A 22073-nucleotide genomic window follows, 5' to 3' on the forward strand; every position below is an offset into this window, starting at 1 on the left:
TCAAACCAGATGGCGTGGGAGTTCCCCTGAGCTAGGCAAGGAGAGCCACGTCTGAGAACAGCGCCCCTCCACACTCCCGGGTGACTCCACGCCACCCACAAGGCCCTCCCAAGACAGAAGGCAAGAATGGGCCAGCTGAGCAGCTTTCTGACAGTCTCAGTTCAAGGGTGGCCTCAGGATGCATCTCTCCACCTGAGAGCAAGATGGAGGGGAAGAGGACCCACCATGGAGCCAGCCTGCCTGGGTTCAAATCCCAGCTCCTTAACCAGCAGTAGGACCTATGTGTATGCACCCGTGAGGGTAATAACCCTCTCGTGGTTATTGCTAGAAGGTCACGCTAGAAGGATGTTCTAATAAAGTACTTGAACAGTATGCAGAACATCATGAGCCCTCAGCAAGTGGTAGGTGGAAGCACAGTCCTATCCAAAACCCTGGGATCAGATGGGCTTCAGACTTTACAGATTTCAGAAAGCAGACACTACACAGATGTACATACGTGTGTGTGTGTGTGTGTGTGTGTGTGTATACACACACACACACGTACACATTACATATGTATGTTACATAACCCACCAGCAAGGCCTAGGAATATACTTTTTAATCACACACATTAATATTTCTGCAATGAAATATAATATTCACTTTAAGTATGATTTTTTTTTAAGACTATAATTAGACTCATGTCAATTCAGGTCAAATTTTGCCACCAATAAGTTAAAAAATTTTTTTTGAGTTTTCAGAACTTCCTAAATTTCAGAATTATAGATAAGAGACTGCAGACCTATAGTAATATTAGTGGTAAAAATGATGTGATCTTCCACATCAATATTAAGAGAGTGGGCTCCAGAGTCAGGTCAGCCTGGTTCAGCCTCCTCCTGCTGTGTGATCCCAGAGAAGCCACTTATCCCTTCTGAGCCCCAGTTTTCTCATCTTAAATTGAGGATATTAATACACATCTCATGGGGCTTTTATAAGGATTGAATGAGATGACATATATAAAATTCTCTGTACCGTGCCTGGCACCTAATAAGCAATTCATTAATGTTAATCAAAACTGTGATGAAGACTATTTTGAGTTCCAAATAAAATCAAGCCTAATCTTTCTGGACACTTTTCTTTTTTTAATCTCCCATCTTCCAGAAGGCACACACAGCCCTCTGGGATGATCTGAACTCAGTGAGGCCCAATATAGAAAAAAGTAAACTTTGTTCAAGGGCCCTTTCTAGCTCCATGTTTCTGAAACTTTGATGCCACCACTTCCCCAGGATAGAGGCTGAATCCTGGCCATTACCCCCCAGCAGACTCTTGGACTGTTAGGTCAGAACCCTGGGCAGGGAAGAAAGGGCCACTTACCTTACACCGGTGACAGCAGGAGCCATGGGCACACTCTGCCCCCTCTCTCAAGGTGCAATTAGAGGCATTGCAGCAGGGGTTATCACATTCCTGGGGAGGCAGTGGGAGGGGGCGTGAGCCTCTGGGGCAGCAGGGCAGGGATACAGGGGACTAGGCAGGGTGAGGGCCTTTACCCCCTACCCTGCCCCACAGGCCCCTGGGAAGTCTCCACCAAAAAATCACTTTATAGCTTTATCATTAAGGTAATACGTATACATCGTAAAAACATACATACGCATAATCATCAGTAACACACAACCTGACACAACTACACTCTGTATTTTTCTAAGCACTTTCCTATACACACACACAGACATATACTCATTTTATAAAATCATAGTATCGATACTGCTTTTTTTATTTTTTATTTTTATTTATTTATTTATTTTTTGGTAAGCGGGCCTCTCACTGTTGTGGCCTCTCCCGTTGCGGAGCACAGGCTCCGGACGCGCAGGCTCAGCGGCCATGGCTCACGGGCCCGGCCGCTCCGCGGCACCTGGGATCTTCCCAGACCGGGACACGAACCCGTGTCCCCTGCATCGGCAGGTGGACTCTCAACCGCTGCGCCACCAGGGAAGCCCCATACTGCTTTTAACTTAACATAATATGCCCATTTCTCCTTGTAATCATGGATTCTTCTAAAACATGGTTTTTAGCATAGTATTACATTATATGGAAATTCTGTGATTTGTTTTTCTCATCCCCAACACAACATCCAGAGACCATGTCTTCTACTGCTGCGCCCCCCACACTCCTAAACCTTACTATCTGATAAAAAGAGGCCATCAGGAGTCAGAGCATGCTGGAACAACTCCTGAACAATTTATGTCAGCCCCCGGGCCTGCTTCCCCAGACTTCTCTTGCCATCTGCTGCTCCTCCTCAACCCTCGCTGGCCTGGACCCTTCTCTAGGGGTTCCATGCTCTCCTCTCTTCCTTCCTGCCCTACGGGTCCTGATTTGCTGACATACAGAATGAGATTTAAAAAGAGGACGGGACTCCCCTGGTGGCACAGTGGTTAAGAATCCGTCTGCCAATGCAGGGGACGTGGGTTCAAGCCCTGGTCTGGGAAGACCCCACATGCCATGGAGCAACTAAGCCCACGCACCACAACTACTGAGCCTGCACTCTAGAGCCCGTGAGCCACAACTACTGAGCCCACACACCACGACTACTGAAGCCCACGTGCCCTAGAGCCCATGCGCCGCAACAACAGAGCCCATGCGCTGCAACTACTGAAGCCCAAACACGCTAGGGCCTGCGTGCTGCAACTACTGAGCCCACATGCTGCAACTACTGATGCCTATGGGCCTAGAGCCTGTGCTCTGCAACAAGAGAAGACACCGCAATGAGAAGCCCACGCACCTCAATGACTGACCCCACTCGCTGCAACTAGAGAAAGCCCGCACGCAGCAATGAAGACCCAACGCAGCCAAAAAATTAATTAATTTTTTAAAAAAGATGACTTTTATCTACAAAACAGAAATAGAGTTACAGATGTAGAAAACAAACTTATGGTTACCAGCGGGTAAGGGGTAGGATAAATAGGGAGATTGGGATTGACATATACACACTACTCTATATATAAAATAGATAACTAATAAGAACCTACTGTATAGCACAGGGAACTCTACTCAATACTCTGTAACAGCCTATATGGAAAAGGAATCTAAAAAAGACTGGATATATGTATACATATAACTGATTCACTTTGCTGTACACCTGAAACTAACACAACATTGTAAATCAACTATACCCCAATAAAATTGAAAAAAAAAAAAGATGATGAGATGCCCAGTGACTCCAAATGTCCCTATCACACTCCTACTATAGAGACAGGCCCATCCATGGGTCCCTCACAGCAGGATTATGAGGCACAATTATGCCCATTTCACAAAAGGGGAAAACGCAACTCAGACAAGTCCAGTGACTGGTCAAGGCACATACCTGGCAAGTGCTGGAGCCGAATTCAAGCCATGTCTGCCTGGGGCCCACTCCGTGCTTATTAACCATATCATAACCATCACTGTCCAGGTCTGGCTTGTTGGAGAGACACATGCCACCACCTGACTACAGATACTCATCCACCTGTCTCCCCCTCAGAGAAGGAATAAGGGCACTTTCTTTCCATGAATCTCCTACCACCCTGGGCTGCAGGTAGACCTGTGTTCCTTCCCTTCTAGCACACCATGTTTCTTCTCACCCTAAGGCACGGTTCCTCCTCTAGCTGAAATGTGCCTTGGCCTCCCTGCGCTCCTCACTAACGCCTTCCTCACTAACGCCTTCCTCAGCCTTCGGCTATGGGGTCAGAGGTCACACTCCCACCTGAGTAGGGCAGTTCCCCTCACATTACATATACTCCTAGCATCATGCCATTGGCCCTCCTAGCACTTACCACAGTTGTATTTATACATTTTTGCAATTATTTGGTCAATGTGTGTTTCCCCCACCGGACTATACACTCCATAAGGACAGGAACCATGTCTATTTTTTCTGCCTATCAGTTTTCCTATACCTGGCACATGACATAGTACCACATACTCAGTAAATATTTATTGAATGAGAAGCTCCTCTGAATATAAGCCAACTGGCCAAGCCCACTCACAGGCTGCTCTTCAACCCCACTGGGCCCTCTGTGATAGTACAACTCTCTCCTTTCTGAAGGGTCTGGGCTGATCTCTCTGAACTCATGGTGGTGCGGATGGTGAGCCTTTAACTAGTTCTTGTTTTATTACGAAAGTTACGTGCTGGCATTAAAAAAAAGTCAAACCATGGAGAAGATTAGAAAATCAAATAGTCTTATCCCACATATACAGACCCTCAATCTCACCCGCATAGTTTATTCTGAATACATAGAATACTCACGCATTCTCCCACAAATTATTTTGCATGTTAACGTACATATTTTCATCCTTCAAAAAACAGATATGAAACTATTCAGTTCTGCTTTCTGCAGAACAGCGAGCATCTGTTAAAAGTGAGAGAGCTATGCTGTACGCCCACCACTCTCATTCTGAAGATTATAAGGAAGGAAAGAGCTTATACACCAAGAGCTCTGCTCCTCCTTCCTCCTAGAAGCCCCTTTCAGACTTGCCAGTACTTCCTACATCCCCTTACTTTCAATCATCTCTTCTCTAGGCCAAACAGCATAAGCTTGTTATTTTAAGCATCCTCGTAAGGCCCAGGTTCAGGTGCATATATCTGGCTGCATGGCCTTCAGAATAAATTCAGTGCAGCTGGAGGGCCAAGGAGGCCACCTGTGGCTTCACTGACAAAGACTGTGGTTTCTGGGTAGACCTGATGCTCACAATCTGAACATAAACAATGTCAACTTCAAACCGGGAGAGCCTATAGACATGGTCCATATTTAAGGCTTACCCCCCACATCTTATTTGTGACGGGGTCTTTGATAGCCACGTGTGTGCAGGAAATGCCTATGACTAAATTTTCGCTTGCATTCTCTTTAACCTTGAGATTTGAAGCCAGTGCAAAGTCTTCCCCTGCCACTAGCACCAGCACAACAGCTTACCTCCTCCTCTCCACAGTCACACTCTTCCCCATCTTCCAGGTACCCATTTCCACATCTCTGGCCTCCATACAGCGTCCTGGTGTCCGGCATGTTGGAGAGACACATCCCTCCGCCTGACTGCAGATACCTGTCCAGCTCCTTCCTGTTGCATCTATTGAACACTCTGGGAAAGGGGTGCCTGGGAGAAGAACAAGGTTGGAATTAGCTGGGAGTCTGAGCATCAAGCAGCCAGAACAGCATCAATCCTGCCGCCCATGAGGCTGATTCCAGCTGTACTCAGACCCCTATAGTCCCATATGCACATATATTCTGCCCCCCTAGAACATCACCTGTACATTAACATTCTAAGAATTAAGAAATATTAACCACCCCATAATGCTTTTTTTTCTCACACCCCATGGAGGATTTACTTGAGAATTTGAAGCAACAATTTCAGCCGTTTTCATGAAGGAGTTGCAATAAATAAAGGATAACTAGTGTGTCACAATAGGTCTCTTGAGCCTTAGAGCTGAATAAAATACCAGCCAACCCAAACTCTTCCTGAAGCTGATATTAGATGGAGATTTTCTTAGAACAGAAGACCAGGCCAAAAAAGGCCAAGTTCAAGGGTTTAATTTCTTTGCTGGGCCAGTGATCTGATCTCTGTCCTAAGGATGCAGGCAGCACTCCAAACTCAACCAGCTAACTCACAAACACATGGTCTTTAATCACAAGAATATAAAAGGTCCTGGATCCCGCTATCGGGAAAAAGAGTCAAAAGCCGCACACTCTCTGGCGGCAGGTCAGTACCACAATTTGGGTCTGTAAGGGAAGAGTTATCCTGATCCCAATTCTCTAAACCAACTAAAGGTTAAACACTGGAGGGTTTTCTTCAGTTGTCAGGAATGTCACAAAGAACTTGTTACTAATAATTGTTAAACTATTGTTTAACAATAATTGTTAAACTACTAAATTTTGTGAACAGCTTAAAAACAAATATAACTCTCTCAGCCATTTGTCTACAGATATGCTTTTTAGATTGAGAGAGAAAGAGGTGGACTTAATGGTGAGCTCACAGGGATTTGAGCGTGACCCATGGAGTTGTCCCCTGCATGTCAACATCATCCTTTGTGTGTCACTTTCTCTGAGAAGTGAGGAGAAAGCAATGGACACTGGAGCTCCAAGAAAGCTGCATCTCCTATCTATCTATCTATCTATCTATCTAATCTACTTATGTATTTAGGCTGCGTTGGATCTTCACTGCTGTGTGCAGGCTTTCTCTAGTTGCGGCAAGCGGGGGCTACTCTTCGTAGCAGTACGCAGGCTTCTCACTGTGGTGGCTTCTCCTGTTGCAGAGCACGGGCTCTAGGCGCACGGGCTTCAGTAGCTGTGGCACATGGACTCAGTAGTTGTGGCTCTCGGGCTCTAGAGCGCAGGCTCAGTAGTTGTGGCGCACGGGCTTAGTTGCTCCGCAACATGTGGGATCTTCCTGGACCAGGGCTCAAACCCGTGTCCCCCGCATTGGCAGACGGATTCTTAACCACTGCGCCACCAGGGAAGCCCCTGCATCTCCTCTTGGAGACACACCATTCCCTAAGAAGCATAAGCAGACCCTAATGGTTTGGGGTGGGAGGAACACAAGCTCCCACCATGCTGCCTTCTGAAGAGTGACTAGGGTCCCGGAAGAACAGTGCTCTCTGCTGTCTGAGTCCAGGCACTGACTTTTAAGCAACTCCAGAATTCTCTTCAAAGGCTCTGGTTTAAAGACCCCTCACAGCTACAGGGAGATGGAGCTGCCTTGTCCCTATTCCTTGTGGTAAACACAGCCTGTAAACTCCCTGAGGAGTCACTGGGGGGGTGTGGATGCTCCCCTTCCCTTTCCTTGTTCTGGAGGCCACCTCAGCACGTTCAATCTGGCCCGAGGCATAACAGCACTGATCACACTTCGTTCACATGGAGGGATTAAGGACTGTGGCTGTTATAAATGGGTTCTCAGCAAAAATTCATGAAGTGGAAAAGACACACGTGGTTATGCCAATTTTATAGCTAAAGAACCCCAAGACAGAAACTAAGTATATCTAAGGTTACACCACACCAGACTTCCTGCTAGAAACCTGTGCTCCTTCCACACGATTGTTTTCTTGGTCTTCCTCCAATGCTTTTGTTGTCAAAACCCCCTTTTTCTTCAATGCCCCCGTTAGTATAACAGAGGCTCCCTGGGCCGGGAGCAACACAGGGGCCACACTGGCCTCTCGTGCTCTGCCGCCCTCCCCGTCCTCACCTTCCTGCTTGACTCACCCGGTGGCGGCTGCCATGATGCACCCACCATCTGCCGCGCTGGCGGAGCAGCAATCCGCAGAATCATGGCTCATGCCGAAGTTGTGGCCCATCTCGTGGGCCATGGTGGCAGCCACGCCAATGGCATTCTCAGAGTGGTCCTGCTCAGGGAGACAGTTCAGGTCAAGGACATCTCCCCACTACAGCCCTGCCTCTCCTTTAGCCAAGCCTCACAGTCCTCCACTGATTGTACAGTTGCTGTGCGTACAGGCTCGGTGACTAAAGCCCGTGCTCTTAACTACCCTGCTGCATCTGTCAATAAATACAGGTGGATGGAGGGGTGGACAAATAAATGGACAGCAGCCTCCTTGCTGTCTACTTCACAGGTCAGACATGAGTAGTCCAAACACTCCCACAAAGTCAGAGAGAACTTCAAAAGAGGGCAATAATTTCCTGTGACTCTGAGACAGGCTCTTGCTCCATAAAGATATACAGAACAACACGAGACTTCAGATAAAAAAAAAAAACATTTCATCTCTGTATCTTACAATTTCTCAACCCCTGGTCTGGAACATATAAGACATCTAGTGATGTATGATTAACGTAATTGCTTCAAGGTGTCTCCTGAGCTTGAAAATTGGGAATAAATTACAATAAATGAAAATTTATCCCTGAGTACCTCCACCTCTTAGAACTTAATGCCTTCATTTTAAACAACGGCCCTTCTTTATGTTCAATCTCTTTTTTCCTGCAACAGTTAATACAAAATTATTTTTTAGAAGATGACCTCCTGTCTTGTGGGGCAGTTCTCCGCCTTCTGCAGCATCAATATATTGGATGAGACTCACCATGTTGACCCCTCCAGACTGGTACACAGAGCACATGGCCATGAGGGGGGCCAGGCCGATGGTGGTGCCGTGGAAAGACATGCCCCTGCAGGAGGGAAGGAGAGAGGGTGACTGGAGTGGGGACCGAGAGGGCTGTTTCCATGTGCCCAGGAGTGGGTGGCCATCACGGCATTCCCTGGCCCTGCTGACATTCCCAGATCATTCCCAAGGGGACAGATCCCACTACTCTAGGCCAGCTGGACAACTTCCAGGTCACCACCCCTCTCACTTCCTCTCACCTACTCTCTCACTGCTCCAGAGAAACAGAAGAGAGAGCAAAAGTTCACTTCTTCCCACAATATGCCCGTAGCCCCATTCCCTGGAAGGAAATGGGCAGGGCTTGCAAAGCTGCATCCCATTCCTGCCGCAGAGGAAAAGGTCAGAGGGTGGGGATGAGGGAAGGGTGGCACAGGTTCTGAGGCTGAAGTGAATCATGCCCACTTCCGCCAGCTGCCAGGGTGCCCTGCCATATCCCTGGCTCTGTGGTACGTGTATGGGGAGGGGGGGGTCAGGGCAGCAGCTGTGGGGGCTGATGCTTCATTCCTGCATCACTCTGGGGCCAAGGAAGCAGATGTGTCCCATCAGGAGCCTCACAAAGTGCAGCTGGGTGCAAGGATGAACTGTTTCTGCCTTTGTTTTGCAACTGTTTTCCTAATCTGCCAACAGCCAGCTACATTCCCCCAGTTTAATACACGCTTTTCTCAGCTGTACGCATCCAGGGCAGGGGCAAGGGAATGAATAAAATACCAGTGCTTTCGTGCATACCACAAACATGAAATTTATTTAAAGCATCTACATGGAAGTTCATTACATCATGCTTTTATATCTCTGTGTTTGGCTTCTTACTTAGACCATGATATCTTAAAGAGTCAAGGCTATCTCATTTATTTTGGGGTCATTAGAACTTAGCAAAGAATCAGACTCATAGTGGGTGCTTAATACATGCTTGTTGAATTCAAGGCACACTTATCTTCAGAGAAACACTCCGCAAAAAAAATACATGCCGGGCTTCCCTGGTGGCGCAGTGGTTGAGAGTCCGCCTGCCGATGCAGGAGACAGGGGTTTGTGCCCTGGTCCGGGAGGATCCCACATTGCTGCGGAGCAGCTGGGCCCGTGAGCCATGGCCGCTGAGCCTGCGCGCCCGGGAGAGGCCACAACAGTGAAGGGCCCGTGTACCGCAAAAACAAAACAAACAAACAAACAAAAAAAAACATGCAAAGCTCTATGACGCCCTACTGGTTATCTGATAAACTCACACATGGCTCTGAGGAAGTCCTACTGGAAATTGGATTCAAGGACTTGCCCAAAGCAGAACTCCAGGCTTTCAAAGATCAGGCCAAAGTTTTGGTAACCAAAGACTCTTCCTAGGTAAATGTGCCATCATGAAGTAAGCACTTGGGTTTTTGGTACGGCTATTTCCCCGGTCTCTTTTAAAGAGTAAACAAAGGTTTAAATGATTGTTGTTTCAGAGATATTTAGGAAACAGGAAAAAAAAATTGGTTTTATTATGTATGTGCCTTTTGTTGTAACTTCCTGAGAATACCTTTGGAAGTCAACACTAATAAATACTAGATAATCACCACCGGGGACTGTCACGGGCCACCACGACCCCCATCAGTTTCTGCTCTTTTCTCTCTGGGGATTGAACAAACTCCAACACATCCGCCCTCTCCCCCCATGTCTCCCTCCCCCCAAACACACTATTCCTGCGCCAGCTGCCACTTGACTGTCTCGCAGTCGACCCTGAGCCCCTGGGAATGACGTGAACGACAAGCAGATGAGGCCCCTCTCCTGTGCCTGCTTTGGGCGATTAACACCTGTTCTAGAACAAAGCGCCACGAAGATCAAGGTGAGCCCCTTAGAAAGTCTATTTCAAAGCAGCCATGACCAACAGTCACTCACTTCCCAAATACACACCCAATTGTTTCAGAGGCTCAACTAAATATGTCTAAGGCTAATTGTCTTATTTGGGCTGTAAACACTTCTTGGGATTGCTATGACTCAGGCTTTTTAATATTTTCCTGGATATACTGGGTACGGAGCACATGCCTGAGGAACACTTCGTTACCTGGACTGGAGAGTAAGGATGGCTTAGTCCAGCCAACCTTCAGCACTGGGGAGAAAAGGGCGAACAAGCACACGCACTGCAGGCAGGGGCTTTGCAGCCAAGGCCAAGGCAACACATACGGAAAAGGCTATTTACGTGATTAACTGTGCATTGTCATGGTTCTTCCAGGCGAGCAGCTTGCGCCTCCAGCTAAGAAATGACCAGAGGGTAGAGTACGGGTTCTCCGAAACTTCACACATATTTCCATGAGTCCACACTTCCAAGCCCACGAGGGCAATCCGGATATTCAAGGATCGGTAAAACTGAAAACACACAGAGAAGAGAGTCACAGCATCATCTGTCAACACCACTTGAGATTATGAGCCCCTTCCTAGCCCAAGCGCTCCGAGCACAGATTCCAGATTTCTCTTCTACATGTGCCTCCAAGGGGAAGAGGGAACACGTGTTGCTCTTCACCTTCTCAGAAGGGGGACATCCTGAGACAGGCACGACATCCTAAGAGAGGCTCTGCCCCTGGTGGCAGAGCTGGGGTGACTTAGCTTAGAGAAATGAAGACTGAGATAGGACACAGAGTTGCTTTCAGAGATGCACGGGGTTCTCATGTGGAGAAAGGATCAGCATTTTTGCACATGAGCCTAAAGCGGGGCTCAGTCTATAGGTAAAAAAGACAGGAAGACATTTCATTTCAAACAGGAAAAAAGCTTTCAAAGTGAGCTAAGCCGCGCTGTCATCTATAATAAGGACCTTTGACCCAGGTGTCTGGTACAATTATCCCTCCCAATTCCTTTACAGCCCTTATCATTTTTATACATGTCTAAAAAGTTCTCTTGTATATGCATTTTTAAAACAACTTTATTGAGGTATAATTTACATATCACAGAATCCACCCATTTTAGGTGTACAGCTCAATATTTTTTAGTAAACTTACCAAGTTGTAAAGTGATCTCCATAATCCAATTTTAGACTATTTTCATCACACCAACAAGATCCCTTATGTCCACTTACCATCATTGCCCATTTTCACCCCCAGACCTGGGCAATCACTAATCCACTTTCTGTCTCCACAGATTTGCCTTTTCCAGACATATTCTATAAATGAAATTATACAATATGTAGTCTTTTGTTATTTCTTTCATGTAGCATGTTTCTGCGATTCATCCGTCTTGTAGCCTGTATCAGGCTGCCATTCCTTTTTATTGCTGACATTGTGCGGATATATTAATGGATTTATTGGAAGACGTCTCCGACTCATTTTGGAAGTAAATGGGTGTAAATGAAATACATGTAGATAGATGTGCTTACTTTGAAAATTTCCTTCCCCATCACTGGGGGTTTTTGGGTTTTGTGAAGGATGCCATAAACAGGTTGCAAGCTTTAGGCTGCAAAGGTCCCAGATAATCTTCAGGATTTTGTCCAACCCAGAGATCCTGAAATTCTATACACGAGCCTTGATCCTTGGGCTCCTTAAGGCTAGAGCTACACCTAACTTTCATGACACAGTATATTTCATCTCACACACACATAGCAGGAAGAGGGTTTTCCTTAAAGCGAAGTACTGGAAGGCGTAGGCACAAGGAATTCTTTGACTGGCCTATCCTAGAGAATACTGAGACAGCAACTTAAAAAAAAAAAAAATTGCAGGTAAAGCTAGGTCACGTGAGCAGGAGATGCCATCTTAATCCGAAAGTGGCAGGTACTGCCCCAAGGTAAATATAACAATCATAGCACCAATGCTTATCAAGTGCTTTCTATGTATTAAGCACTGAGGCCTAGAGAAGTTCAGTAACTTGCCAAAGTCTCAGCAGGAAGCTGGCAGAGCCAGGATTAAGGCCCGGATTATTAGACCTCAGAGTCTAATCATGACGACACTACACTGCTGAAGTGCTACCATATTTACACATCCAGAGAATCAACTTGCCCCCAAGAAACCGTGATGTAAATGGGCTCCAGATTCAGCAGAGTATCAGTTGATTTCAATGGAAATTTTGATTTTCCTGTTTTATGCTAGGTCAATCATTACAGAAAATAAAGGGTTTGGATTTCAATTTGAACTTGCTTCACTAGGGAGCTTTTTGAGGACTTAAACTTGGCTTTTTTCACAGTGAAGGAAAAACATTTTTGATTGGGTTCATGATTCAGCTGATCAGTGCGGTGCATTCCAGTTTTAGTTCCATAATAGCTCAGTTCAAGCAGGTGGGTCAGCAAGCCTCAGAGGAGTGAGCTTGCCTTCCCTAACCCCAGCCGGGAGTGACTAACCTCAGCTGCAGATGAGAGAACCGAGACTGCTTCACAGAGCAGACCAGCTGGCAAGGGGGGGCCTTCCAGCAAGGATGTGGTTTGCTAACGCCTCTCTTCTCCTTCCACTTTTCACCAGCACCACTCGTTCGATGACCCAGACCAGCTGCAGAATCTACATAGTGGAGACCCAGCCAAGTCTCCCACCTGCAGCATCTCCAGAACAATAGATGTCACATGGGGGATAACATGGTCTACCCCCAGGGAAACAAGCTTTTCTTGTTTTCCCAGATGCTGAGTGTTTGGGTTGTGGGATCATTTAGATGTTATTGCTGAGTGAACTGAAGGCTACAGAGAGGACTGGACTGTGTCCCTGGAGTCCTTCCTTCCAGGAAATGCCAGTGTTTGACTTTCACCAGGCACCAAACACTGACCAGCGTTTCCAGAGTCATCTACGGCAAAAACACAGGGCATAGACCTGCCCATCCAGTGACTTCAGTACACTACCAAATTTGCTTGTAAATCCCTAAAAATATTTGTTCTCTTCCTTATCCTCTAATATTTTTTTAAAAAAAGAAAAAAAATATATATATATATTCCCCCTTGAGACCTGGGATCCAGGAATCCCTAGCAGGCCCAGAGTTAAGGTTCAGAAATTTTGTGAGTGCCCTGAAACTGTACAATAAATGTGATCAGATTCTCAGAGACCTGCGATCCCAAACATTAAAATCTACTTTTTAAAACTATTTACCACTCGCCTATCAAGAGGCCACTGTCATTCTAGGTTACCTCTTCTGCATTTTGCACTCTTTCATATAAACAAAGTATTTCCAAGTCCCAGACCAGCCTATTCTAGTAAAATTCAAGAATCTGGGTATTTCCTAAGAGCTTGCTTAAAAGAGCCTGACCTAGGAAAGTTAACCAACTGCATGGCTTTTCTAAGAGACAAAACCAAATGATTTTAGAACTGTTTTACAGAGGGAGATTATACAGATTGACCCCAAACAACCCACTCCTCAACTTTTAAGGCAGGGATGAGGGGAAGGGGGTCAGAGGACAGCACTCTGGGTCCTCACCCCTGCTTCAGCTTAGAGGAGTCTGTTGTCATCGGATTTCTATATTAGACATTGGAAAAAGGATTCCATCAGAAAAACAAAAACAATCCAAAGTTATTGATTGAAATCAACCCCTCATTTTGTAAATTAAAAAACAAAACAAAACAGCAACCCAAACAAGACAAGCTACTTGGCTAGGTCCATGCAGTTGACGGTCTTGTCGTGACCACTGAGCTTCAGCTGCATCGCTACTGCCTCCCAGAAGCTGGTGGGGCGGCCAGTTGAGCAAGAGGCAAGTCAGGTGTGATCTCCTGTCCTGCAGCTCCTCTAAGGTGCTGGCACCTTTCCCACAAGGACACACCTGGTCTCACCTTATCAACGTAATTGGCGATCTCCATGAGCTTGTGTTTGGTGGCGTCCTGGTCTCGTCGATTCTTCTGAAACTAAATGGGGCAAGCAGAACTAGGTGAGACCCCAGAACCCTTCCCAGGACCCCTCGTGTGCCCTATTACTGGTCTTTGAATTCCTTTTCATTTTCTTCCGTCTTCTATGATGACTATCTCCCTGACACATAGTGTCAGCTTGGGAGGGCAGAACCTGGGTCACATCCATCTTGGTACCTCCAACTACTAGCTCAGTTCCAGGCACACGGTAGGCATGTTAACAGTTGTGCAGTGAACTGAACTGTCTTCCTCCAGCCTGTGAAGTCAACCTTGTTCTCCTGTCCTCCTAATTACAAGGCCTCCTGCAAACTTCCATTGGGGCTTAGAAGAGGGACCAATCCAATCCTTGCCTCCGTCATCATGGAGCCACCATCACAGGGATCTCACAAGGCCTCCGTGCACGTGATCAGTCAACATGGTCAAATTGTTGCTGAACAACTGCAGTGTGCAAGGCACTGCACTTGGTGCTGGGTAGGATACAAAGTGTGTGGTCCTGGTCCTAGCCTTGAAGGAGCTTCAGTTAAAACACAGAGCGGACCAGAAATAACAACAATGGCAGATGCTATATTTAAGGAGTATGAAATAGAAACGGGCTGAGAAAACCTGCACAGAAATAACTGCAACAGGAGGCTGTGTGAATGACACAAAATGAGTGCTGGCAATGAGGATCATAAAACCTTGGGAAATAGGCTTCATCTAGGCATGCTACTCAGATCAACTAGCAATGCCTTCCACAGTGAGAAGAATTCTAAGGCTGCAAGGGGCTCGGCAGCAAAAAATGCTGTGCTCCATCAGAAATATCCGCCGTGGGCAGCAGGAGGGGCACATTTCTGTAGGTAGCCTCACTTAATCACGCCTGCTTCAAAAGCGTAGATCACGGGCTTCCCTGGTGGCGCAGTGGTTGAGAGTCCGCCTGCCGATGCAGGGGACACGGGGTCGTGCCCCGGTCCGGGAGGATCCCACGTGCCGCGGAGCAGCTGGGCCCGTGAGCCATGGCCGCTGAGCCTGCGCGTCCGGAGCCTGTGCTCCGCAACGGAAGAGGCCACAACAGTGAGAGGCCCGCGTACCGCAAAAAAAAAAAAAAAAAAAAAAAAAGGGTAGATCACTTTCAGCTGCAATGATGAAGGAAAGCTTCACAGCATAAAGATAAAACTTGCTACAACTGAAACCTAAATTTGAAAATGATGGGTATGTCCTATATGCTGCCATTGTTACACAGAACCTGGGTACCTATCTGATTTACCTTGTGTACACACGATATATGTTACTTCAGTCCAAACCTTCACGTCCTTCCTCCACTGCATCCCACAAGAATATACAAGAAAGAAATGAAAAGAACAGCCAAATAAAACACCCTGGGATATTTGCCCAGATGGGGGTGTGTCTCAGCCACGATAGGGGGAGAAACGCACCGTTTCCTATTCTCCCACTGCTTCTGGACCTTCCTGGGCCTCCTGGGAACCATGACTCATCAGAACTGTAATCGTCTCACTTTCACCATTGCTTTCTACGGAGTTAAATTCAATGTAAGATCCTGGGACTTAGATCTTTCCAAGGTGTTAATCCTGAAGTTTCTCTTTACTCAGTCATCCCATTTCTAAACTCGTCTCACGGGCACAGAAAGTGCTGCAGCATTTAGGGAGTATTTATTAGAACATCAGAGTCAGACTTCATTGTGTTTCAGATATATTAATCCTATCTTCAAACAGCTGCCCAATAATACCACCATAGTTTTAAGGAATGTACCATGCTATCCTGAAGAGCCTCAGGCAAGAGTCAGCAAACTTTCTGCAAATGGCCAGACTGTAAATATTTTAGGCTTTGCAGCCATAAAGTCTCTACCACAACTACTCAACTCTGCCATTGTAGCTCAAAAGCAGCCATGGACAACACATGCAGCGGTAGGCATGGATACGTTCCAGTAAAACTTTATTTATAAAAACCCGGAGTGGGCTGGATTTGACCATGGGCTATAGTTTACAGACCTCTGATGTAAAGAAAAGAGTATCTCCCACTTACACTTTCTGGGCTGACACGGGCCTTAAAACACGGTGCATCACCTGGTCTTTCCCAACTGCCCCACATTCTGTCTGTATCTTGAAAAGTCCTTGGCATACCTGTTCTCACAGCTGCCCTGTCTCCTCCTCCAAATCCCATCTTGCTCTTCCCCCACCTGGATCTCCCATTTCACCTAAGGAATGAATAAACTGAGAACCACCCCCAGGTGCTCCCACCTAGGCCCAGGGAGCTGCATGGTCATTTTTACTGCTGAAAACCCTCTCTCCAGGCAGCAACCCCATCCATGTCTCTGCTCCCTGTGCTAAGTCCAGAGCCCAGAGGCAAAGCCTGGCCTGTCTCAACACCAGGTTATAAATCACAGATAAGGCGCCCTCCTCTTCCCTGTCTGCCGTCCTCTCAGATTAATTAATTGTCAGGAATACATTTCTGCCCGCGGAGGATGAGAGGCCACTTGGAGAGGGAGTGGGGGAGGAGGTGGTGAGGGGGGCAGGGATTTGTGAGCCTGTGAGCCCAGCCTGGCCTATTACTTCCCCACCCACCCCTGCCCAGGACCTGAGTAGTGCGCACATTCCCTATCCACCATCCACTGAGCTGCATGAATCACGGCCTGTGGGCAGCACCTATGGGGCGCTGCTGGAGACCCTCCCTCTAGAACAGGAAGATGGCTCTACGCACAGCACAGTTCTGGAGGCACCTTGGGCGCACACTTTTCCTTTTGGGGGTTTGCTGTGACCCTGGAGGTCAGGAGACTGAAGATGTCCAATCCTCACCCCACCCCCGCTTCTCCAGCTTTCAGACTCACACCCAGTGGGTTTTAAATCCCCACACCAGGAGTCCTCTGGTGAGAGTGCAAGGCCGAGGGGGAACATCACCCCACCTTTCCATTAGAGCAGCTGTGTTTCTATATGCTTAACTATCGGGGTCACAGGAGCTTTCATCTGAACAAAGGATTCTGCAGCACACACACAAAAAAGGTTCGAGACCACTGTATTAGAGGATCTCAAGATGTCCCGGAGCCGGGGAAGCTCAGCTCTCTTCCAGCAACCCTCCCACTATGGCAGTTCTGTTAGGCAGGGGCCAGCGCCATTAGCATCCCCCATGACTGTGCAGCTGCGGCTTTTACATCACTTAGGATTTTGCTCCCCACACCACTCCCCCATCCTACACACACACCAGTCTTTGGAAAGGAAAACAAAAGAAAAAAAAAAAAAAGAAAGAAAGAAAGGCTGCTGGAAAAACCAATACCGACACCAATTAAAAAGCAAAACTCCTCTCAAAGCAGAACAAGATGTTTCCTCGGGGCTTCCCTGGTGGCGCAGTGGTTAAGAATCCGCCTGCCAAGGCAGGGCACATGGGTTCGAGCCCTGGTCCGGGAAGATCCCACATGCCACGGAGCAACTAAGCCCATGTGCCACAATGACTGAGCCTGTGCTCTAGAGCCCACTAACCACAACTACTGAGCCTGCATGCCACAACTACTGAAGCCTGCACTCTAGGGCCCACAAGCCACAACTACTGAGCCTGTGCACCACAACTACTGAAGCCTGCACTCTAGAGCCCACGGGCCACAACTACTGAGCCCACGCCACAACTACTGAAGCCTGCACTCTAGAGCCCATGCTCTGCAACAAGAGAAGCCACTGCAGTGAGAAGCCCACGCACCACAATGAAGAGTAGCCACCACTCGCGGCAACTAGAAAGCCCGCGCGCAGCAACGAAGACCCAACGCAGCCAAAAATAAATAAATAAATAAAATTTATATATATATATATATATATATATATATATATATATTTTTTTTTTAAAAAAGATGTTTCCTCGGCCTGGGAAAGCCCTTCACCTCCGCGTCTCTGCGCAGTTAACGACTCCGTGTCCTTGCAGACACTCAAGGGCCACCTCCTCCTGCCACTAACACTGGAAGGCAGCTCTTCCAGCGCGAAGTCTAGTATCCTTCCCCCTTCCCTGCACTGCCTCCAGGATCTGTGCTGTGGGATTGCTCCTCTGGGGGAGCTGCTAACTAACCCATTTGGACGGTATGTGACAGATGGGAACTGTGATGAGTTCTGTCAGAAAGGGAGCCCCAGGCGAGGTGCAGTGTTAGAAAGTGGGGAGTGCTCAGCTCATCTGACCTTCCATGCCCAGAAGATATGTCAGTTCTGTGGTTGAGCCACTACATAAAGTGAGAATGGGGTAAAATACGGCTAATTTAGGCAAATATGGGCCGTAGGGCCTGAATCCATTCTTTAGGAGTCAGCTTCAACACTACTGCCTTGGGAAGCTTTTCCCAATTCATTATCTGTGCTCTACCTCTACAATGAACCACCCTACAGCAGTCATCACACTTGGAACTAGAGAGTTTTTGTGCTGCTACTGTAAACCCTGTGGTTTAAGGGCAGGTCTATCTCTATTCTCCCAAAGAATAAGCACCAAAACCTAAGGGTCTTCAGACCCAGTCTAAGAAATGTTAACCCAAATAACATTCTCTATCCTGATGTTCTGATTAATGCACTGAGCTGGAAGAGACTTCTCCTTGTTTTCTTCCCAACTATGTTTAAAATAGCAAAAAGAGCCCTTGGTCAGATTTAAGGTCAAAATCACATGACAAACCGGAAAAAGAGGAATGCTTTAGTATTTCCCCAAAGCAGTTTGAAGGCTGGAATGGAAGCTATCAAGAGAGCAATTTTTCTGCTAAAACCCATTGCCTCCCCCTTACCTCTTCATAATCAGCCACAAGGTAAAGCTCCACATACTTCATGGAGTGTAAATCTTCCCTTTTCATCTAAGAAAGAGACATAAGCAGATCAGAGCTATAGAAATGGTGGACTTGACCTCATTTCAAAAAACTGCTCAGAAATGGTGCAGTTAATAAGCAGCGGCCCTCCTTACTAAATTTGTACCTGGGATCTAGAGACAACCCCAGCTATGGTCACTTCATCCTCACCCTCACTACACCTTCCGCCCGCCATCTTGGTTATCGCGGGAGGCTGCTCTGGGACAGTGGGTCCAGTCCTTTAGTCTCCAGAAATAACGAGCTGGCTGCCTAGTGCAGACAGAACAGAGGCTGACATACCGTGAGGGAACATGCTGACAGTCAAGTTCCCAAAAGACATTTAAACCACATACCTCTATTTTCGGTATAAATAAATACAAGCATTTTGTGCACATGGTTAAGTGGCTATTCCAAAAAGGGAGGCGTATATTTTTTTCTCACATTTTAAAGTTTCTGAAATCAGCACCTTATTTTAAAGGTAGTAATGTTTTCCCCCAAAGCTGTTATTCTGTCGAAAACAAGGGTTTCTCACACTCAACAATGACTTAGACTAAGAGGAAAAAGCTATTTCCTCCTTCTTAGCCATCTCCCTTTGATTTAGAAATACTCCTGGATCCAAGGTAAGGGTCCTCAGAAGGGACAAGCCTATCCCCAGGCTAACTCCTGTGCTAAGAAAAACTCACCCTGCGAGGTCGCTTCTTGGTCTGGTTTGTAAACTGAAGGACCCAGTCCCTGGCGGTGGGCTTGGAGTGCTCGAACCCACAGTTCCTGGGGGGAAGCTTGAGATGTTCGGATCTGTAAATAAGGTGGTGGCCCTCGCTGTCAGGGAGGGGCTCGATGATGTAGCTGAGGTTACTGCTCACCATAATCAGTCCTCTGTTGACGGGAGAAATAGAATCTCTGGTCAAAGATTATGGTCCTGGAAAAGTCCCTTGCTCAGGCCTCAGGTTCCCCCTATAAAAAATTTCACAGCTGGTTTTGATCATTGCTTCTTAATCTTATTATGGGGTCGTGCACTCCTTGGTGAGAATCTGACGCAAACTCAGACATCCTCTCCAGAGAAATGCACATGTACGTGAGATGTGGTGCACGGTTTCAGGGTACAAAAGCATATCACAGAGAAGCTTGAAGGTTCTAAAAGGGCTGGACCAGGGACAGTTCATACTCATAAAGGATGGCAGGACTAGGATTCCAAAAAGCCTCCCAAACCCAAACATAGCATACAACAGATCACAGGTCAAAACTTGATAGACGGAGGAAAAGACAGTCTGGTGACTGGACGAAGAATGCTGGCCTGAGGGTGAGGAGACCCAAGTTCTAAGCTTAGCTCCAACGTTAAATTGCCAAATGCTCTTCAACAAACCTCTTCCATCACTCCAAGCCTCAGTTTCCCCAAGTGTAAAATGCAAATGATAATTTTCTAACTTCACAGGACTCTCGGGATGATTAAATGGAAAGACAAGTGTCCTTGCTCTTGGAAACCAAAGCTAGAGACATCACTGATGGCATGCCTACCAGCCCCAATTTCCCTGTGTCAGCAAGGCAGCTCTGCGGTGAGGTGACACCCACAACCAAGCATGTGTGACTACTCTTTTCTCTGGGTTACAGATACTAGCCTTGAACTCACAATAAATATGTGTGTTCATTCATTATATTTTTTCATTCATTGAACCCTTACTCTGTATTAGGTGTAATCTGGACATAATCCCTGCCCTTGTGTAATTCACATTCCATTGGAGGACAGACATTCATTCCACAAATACTTCCTGAGCTGCTGCTATGTGCCAGGCATCGTGCTAGTTGCTGAGGACGGACTAGTGAACAGGACAGACAAGATGCCTGCCCTCACGGAGCTTAGAGTCTGAACATGGGAATAAATCACTACAGTATGTTAACAGAAAAGGCAAAAAGCTTTCATCGCCCTTAACACTGATGTTGGATGCTGCTGCCTGGGGTGCTGCATCAATGAGGCTTCTGGGCGCTTTATCTGGACTCGGTGAGAAAGAGTGCACAGCTTATCACCAATCACTATCACCAATAATCAATGGAAGGGACAGCAGAGGCCCCCGTAGCAGGTATTTGCCATCCTTGACACCGTGAGATAAAAACTAGAGCAAGGGAATGTTATCAGGGCCCTGGGGAAGGAAAGTCCCAGCAATGTACCCCAGGGACCCCACAGCATTACGTGTGCTCCAAAACCTCAGGCTCTGTCCATCCAGAAATTTCAAAAGGTAAAGTGTAGCCAAGTCAGTCTTTGCCACTCCAAACTGGCAGGACCTCTCTTCGGCTGTCTCGGCTTCCATCCCTGCCCCTAACACCTCCAGATCCCCGCCCAGGTTTTGCCCTTTGGGAAGAGCCTGTGATGCTCTCAGGAGAGACAGCGTCAGGCCCTGATCAGCAGCAGTCCTTCCTGGAATCCATCCCTGGTTGACCTCATTCCGGTGCCAGGGAGCCTGACGACTTCCCGGCTACCTCATCCAGGCTGACGCAGCAATCCCAGACCAGCGCCCCGGCGGGACGCCCAATGGGCTGCCTGTGCAGCTGGGGGTGAGAGTGGAACAAACAGCAAGGGTCACATCCGCTCCTGAGTCCAGACGGGAAAGGGCAGAGGGCAGAGCTGCTGTGGGCATCCTGTTCTCAAGCTATCTTCTCATCTTGGCTGACCAAGGCCCCTCCCCGTCACCTCAGTTTCCCCCAATGGCTACAAACACTACAAACCAGCCGATGGCTTTGTGTGCACTGGGTTGTGGCTGTGGAGATAACACCCAGTGGGTGGAAAATTTCCAGTGTAGCTGACCAGGCATCACTTGAATAAGCCTCTAGGCCGAATAGGACAGAGACAACACAGAAGTTTGGTGCACAGTGAACAACAATCATGGTGGTTATAAACTATTGAGTCTTTACTATGGACCAGGCACTGTGCTGAGTATTTTATTATTCACACCAACTTCTATGATCCTTACAAATATTATCCTCATTTTACAAACGAGAAAACTAAGGCTCAGCGAGGTTAACCAACTGACCAAAGTCACACAGGCAGTAAAAACCTAAGTAGTCTGGTTCTAGGTCCCAAGACCTTAACCATGACCTCACACTGCCTCTGTCACCAGAGCCCTGTACAGTAGCTATAAGTGACAAGAATCAGCAACTCTCCTCTGAGGCGTGATCGGCCATTACCCAACTGGCCTGTCTGAAGTAAGACACCAGCTGGGAGAGGCAGTCAGTCCACTTCTCATTTTTAGACACCATTTTTTGAGAGTTAACTATATGCCAGGCACTGTGCTTATAATTGTCATTCTTATTTCATTCTTACATCAATGCTGTAAAGCACCATTATGGGTCCCATTTGATAGATAAGGAAACTGAGCTCCAGAGAGATTAAATAACAAGCTCTCATGGGTATTCTGGGGCCAAAGATTTA

General features: G+C 47.2%; 1 protein-coding gene across 4 annotated transcripts in view; it reads right to left on the minus strand.

The window, feature by feature from the left end:
• The window catches only part of ADAM19 (ADAM metallopeptidase domain 19), an 87724-nt gene that overhangs the window by 19885 nt on the left and 45766 nt on the right, over positions 1 to 22073 (minus strand). For 3 of the 4 annotated variants that reach the window (XM_029218805.1, XM_029218806.1, XM_029218807.1), the window contains 8 exons: positions 19336 to 19528; positions 18596 to 18661; positions 13792 to 13863; positions 10266 to 10432; positions 8024 to 8108; positions 7197 to 7336; positions 4920 to 5097; positions 1354 to 1443 (listed from right to left, as the gene is read on the minus strand). In XM_029218805.1, coding sequence (XP_029074638.1) covers positions 1354 to 1443; positions 4920 to 5097; positions 7197 to 7336; positions 8024 to 8108; positions 10266 to 10432; positions 13792 to 13863; positions 18596 to 18661; positions 19336 to 19528 — 991 coding nt within the window. The remainder of the gene's footprint in view (positions 1 to 1353; positions 1444 to 4919; positions 5098 to 7196; positions 7337 to 8023; positions 8109 to 10265; positions 10433 to 13791; positions 13864 to 18595; positions 18662 to 19335; positions 19529 to 22073) is intronic. The other variant, XM_029218808.1, reaches the window with a different exon arrangement.

The sequence above is a fragment of the Monodon monoceros genome, unplaced genomic scaffold, assembly GCF_005190385.1.
Source record: "Monodon monoceros isolate NGI ecotype Baffin Bay Population unplaced genomic scaffold, NGI_Narwhal_1 Super_Scaffold_12, whole genome shotgun sequence".
NCBI lineage: Eukaryota > Metazoa > Chordata > Mammalia > Artiodactyla > Monodontidae > Monodon > Monodon monoceros.